At 50.4% G+C, this 4,523-nt stretch overlaps 1 protein-coding gene across 2 annotated transcripts; it reads left to right on the top strand.

Moving 5' to 3' along the window:
* The first annotated feature begins 468 nt into the window (after positions 1-468).
* Positions 469-3,393, top strand: LOC140917366 (transcription cofactor HES-6). Of its 2 annotated transcripts, XM_073360027.1 has the most exons (4): positions 469-706; positions 937-1,023; positions 1,129-1,210; positions 1,432-3,393. In XM_073360027.1, exons 1-4 carry the CDS (start codon positions 623-625, stop codon positions 1,875-1,877), a joined length of 699 nt encoding a protein of 232 aa, XP_073216128.1. In that variant the 5' UTR covers positions 469-622; the 3' UTR covers positions 1,878-3,393. The 2 variants fall into 2 exon arrangements, with proteins under 2 accessions (XP_073216128.1, XP_073216127.1); XM_073360026.1 differs by having other exon boundaries at positions 937-1,210.
* Positions 3,394-4,523: the final 1,130 nt, after the last annotated feature.

Genomic DNA, 4,523 nt, shown 5'->3' with positions numbered 1-4,523 from the left:
CTGGAAATTGCCCCCTCCCCCATGAAACATGTGAATTGGTGCCAGTGTTTCTATCCCTTATCACACGTCTGAGCCTCCCTTAGAGCCCTGGGCGGGGATTACAGCCCAGCACCATTCCCCTAGAGTTGAGATTGAACCCTGGGTACAGCTGGACTCTCTGTGTGTTCCCAATACACCGAGACAAACACGCCTAAGTGAGTCCCAGTACACAGGAGACAAAAAACAAAACAAAAAAAAACAGGCAGGGAAGGACCCCAACCAACACCATCCAGCCTGGGGCATCGTGCCCTACCCCAGCCCTCTCGCCCCCCTTCCGCTGCACTGGCGGAGGCTCAGAGCGCCCCTGGATAGACAAAGCGCCCGTCTCTCATTGGTCAGTTTGCCTAACGCTGGGGCTTCTCCCGGCTCGGCGTGACCAATGGGCTCATTGACATGCAAATCAGAGGCTATAAGTAGGGCCGGGGAGTGGCGGCGCCAGGAGGGGGCGGGGGAGAGGGCCGCGGGGACGCTAGCGGGCCGCCCGGTGCAGAAGGCCGCCGCTGTGCACCGCTTGCCAGCTGCTGCCTCCTGCGCCCCTCCCCCATCCTCCCCCCAGCCCGCGGTGTCTGCGCCGCGCTCTGCCATGGCCCCGTCCTCTCGGCCCAGCAAGAGCCGGCCCAGCCGGGAGGAGGAGGATTTCTGTGACGCGAGAGGGGGGGACAGGAAGGTGAGCCGGACCCGAAGGGGTCCCAGGCAGGACCCGCGGGGGGGGAGGGGGGTAGGGGCTGCAGGACCCGCGGGGGGCGGGTAGGGGCTGCAGGACCCGCGGGGGGCGGGTAGGGGCTGCAGGACCCGCGGGGGCTGCAGGACCCCCGGCGGGGGCACTGGAGCCGCGGCCTGGCCTCGGGGGGCATGCGGCAGTCGGTGCAATGTGTGTTTCCCCTTCTCCTTCCCCAGGCCAGGAAGCCGCTGGTGGAGAAGAAGCGGCGAGCGCGGATTAACGAGAGCCTGCAGGAGCTGCGGCTCATCCTGGCCGACACGGAGGTAGGGCTGCGGCAAGGGCGCGGGAGCGGGGGCGCCGCGGCGGGAGCCGGGGGGCCCTGGCGCGGGGCTGATCGCTGTCCTCTCTCGCCGCGCCCCGGCGGGCAGTTTCAGGCGAAGATGGAGAACGCCGAGGTGCTGGAGCTGACCGTGAAGCGGGTGCAGGGCGTGCTGCAGAGCCGGTCTCTCGGTGAGTCCCCCTCGGGCACGGGAGATGCGGGGGGGGGGAGAGGGGAAGCCGCTTCCCTCTAACGAGGGGGCTGCAGCATCCCGAGAAGTGACGTGCCGGCCGTGCTGTGAAGGGGGAGGGGTTGGCATGGGCAGAGATCGCGGGTGCTGGGGGGAGGGAAGGGGCTCCCCCCTTTGACTCCAGCTATGTGTGTTTCCCTATGGGTGTTGCTGCTGCTGCAGAAAGTGACAAGCTGCACCGGGAGGCTAGCGAGCGGTTTGCAGCCGGGTACATTCAGTGCATGCATGAAGTTCATACCTTCGTCTCCAACTGCCCGGGGATTGATTCCACCGTCGCTGCCGAGCTGCTGAACCACCTGCTGGAGTCCATGCCACTCAACGAAGGCAGTTTCCAGGACTTGATCGCGGATGTTTTGTCAGAACCCTCCGTCAGTCCCTGGCCTGGCAGTGAGGGGCTCTCCCAGCCAACGGGGGTGTCCCCTGCTGCTCTGAGCCTGGCCAGCCCCCCTTCAGCTCTTCTTTCCCCTTCCTCCAGTGAAGAGACCTGCTCGGATCTGGAAGAGACAGAGGCTGAGCAAAGCCCGGCCTCCCCAGCTGGACTGGACAGCTCCAGGACACACAACGTGCCTTCACCTAGCTTTTCCAAATCTATGTGGAGACCTTGGTAAATAAAGAAACTGTACAGGAATCAACAAAGATCTACCTAATAATGGGAGAATACTTGAGCACTGTGTTCTCCTTACAGCCATTGGAATGGACAGGGGCTTTCAGAGGGTGCATTTGTGTGTCTAACATTACTGTATATTGGGACTGCATAGATGGCACTCTTACACTGTCAGACCCTGACAGGTTAATTGTTAAACGTGTAACATTTCATCTATTTGTGTGTGAGATGTTTTGTAACAATTGGATTGTTTAGGAGAGTTTGGGGTGTGAGGGTGGGGAGGGAGGAAGAGATTTTTTTTGTAGCAAAGCTCTTTGGTGGATGCACAGCAGTATTTCACAGCCTTGTCTCTTTCTCTGGGCCCTTATAAATGGCCCAAATATCACTCCCTTTTTCTATTAAGAAAAAGCCCTTGTACATTTTATATCTTGGTGGCTCACTCAATGAGAGGTATAGGAGTTAAATGTGCATGCACAATTTTAAGAGTTATAGTGATAGTAAAGATCCCTGAAAGGGATTGGTGTGGTTAGAATTTTTATTATTTAGTGATCTAGAATCTTGCCTTCAGTGAAGGAAGAGTAAACTAGAGATCAGTTGGAATTAGACAAACATTGAAAATATTGGTGGCAGGGTGCCTTTTAGAAATCAGTGTTTTATGCACATTTTGCTTTTAGCACATCTGAGTTTATTGTGACTTTATGTATATTAGGGTGTCAAATGTTTTATTTTTAATCTTTTTAATAAAAAATATTGAATTCACAAAGGATTGCATGTATTTTGGAGTGTGATACACTTCTAACCACTTTAAAATTAAAAATCCAGTTCCATACTGTTTGCTGTTAAATTTGTATCTGTTGTGGACACACTGCTGGTAATTTAGCACTTAGTTCTTGTACTAAGCATTGTTAGCTCAAGTATTGGAATTTGAATGTTTCTTTTGTTTAATACTGAAAGATGCTTAGGATATTATTGAAGGGAGCAATGTAGTTGTGTTGTTGTTTGACTTTAGGACACTAAAATTCCTAGGCATGGTTACATGAATGCCATTCTAAAGAAACTGCTCTTAACTTGATTTCCCCAAGTAAGTCTCTTTTTGTAAAGCTGTAATTATAACTTAAGTACTAGGCAGATGCTTTACTTGTGGCTTGACTTTACCTGTACGTTTTTTCTGCTGAGGAGTGACAGGTGTTGAAAAGAAGTGTGTGAAATAGAATTGAAAATTTTCTTCAAAAAGGAAATACTTCCAGTGACTTCTGGAGCATCAACATTCCTGTATACAAGGTCATACACCTCAATGTTCCTATTTTTGGAAGATATAGGCTATTTATGCTGTGATATTACCTTTCACAGAGCTGTCATCGTTACAGGAAAAGTATTGTGAAGTTGCTTCCTTAGTACATGGAGATATTTGAGCGTAGAACCATCTAGGAGAGGAAGCAAAATAAGTACATGAGGACTAAGACATGTAACTTTCCTTTGTTAACGACCCTATGGAACAATAAAATCAGATATCTAAATTATTGGTAGACCTCTGCTTTGTAACTTTCTTTAAATTATCTGATGTGGGTGTTTTTTCATTCACAGCTGGGTACAGAGTTGTTTGTTTTCCCCAGTTGTGCTAAAATTCTCGCCTGCCTTTGAACTAGCAAGAAGGGCAATGCTCCTCAAAAGGGAGGTGAGAGCACTGCCTGTAAAGACCTTTCTGCTTTAGGGAGGGAGGGTGGTGTTTTGATGTGTAAATGGAAGCAGTGGCATGGACAGTTCAACTAAAAGTAACACCCAAAGCACAAAATGACATCTCCTGGAAACTGGCATTTCACAGAGTGAATGCAATCCCAGATTTGCTTAAAAAAAAAAAGCCATTGCCCTCCAGTAATACATTCATTTTGAAAATTTTACTCTCAGCCTCTGCTCACTAGTACTGATAACAATGCATTATAAAGATAAATGTGTATTATCCTGCAACATTAAAAACATTTGGCCCTACTTTTAGCCTCTAGCAAACAGTTTTCTTATCAGATTTTCTCAAGGGGAAGGTAAAACCACAGGCTGTTTCCTCAACCCATCACCAACCAAAATGTTGAGTATTTTAAAGCCCTAGGCCAGGGATCACCAGCCAGCAGGGCACAGAATGGGAGACCTGCACTAATCTTTCTCAGGATGGGTAGGAAAGGGAAGACTGAAAGCTAACCTGCTCTAAGGCAGTGAAGTGGTGTGCATAGCGCCCCCTGCAGCTTAAAGCAAGCATAAGACATAATTGAGCTTAGGTTGCATGCACTTGCCTGAGTTTAGAGATTTAAGTCATCACGAGACACTTGGTGAAGTCCTGTGCGTTCATCCATCTCAGAGCATTTTCACCATCGATTGCACACATCCAACAAGCCGCTCTGGCAGTGGTTATCCTCAAGCTCCTCCAAGTGTACAGCTTGTGCGGAGATTCCCAGGCAGCAGGGGAAGTGCTCCGGAGTCTGTGGGAAGTGCAGCAGCAGCAGCAGCTCAGCTTGGTTTCATTTCCATGAGATGAAAGAGACTCTTGGTTAGGGCTCTTCTGATGCCCCTGTGAAAGCAAAGTGCAAATCCTGACACTTCCACGATGGAAACATGGCCAAGAGACAACATCAAAAATGCCAGCTTCGGTTCAGCAGTGGAT

The sequence above is a fragment of the Lepidochelys kempii genome, chromosome 9 (genome assembly GCF_965140285.1).
Source record: "Lepidochelys kempii isolate rLepKem1 chromosome 9, rLepKem1.hap1, whole genome shotgun sequence".
Taxonomy (NCBI): domain Eukaryota; kingdom Metazoa; phylum Chordata; order Testudines; family Cheloniidae; genus Lepidochelys; species Lepidochelys kempii.
This window is presented reverse-complemented; position numbering and strand designations above follow the sequence as displayed.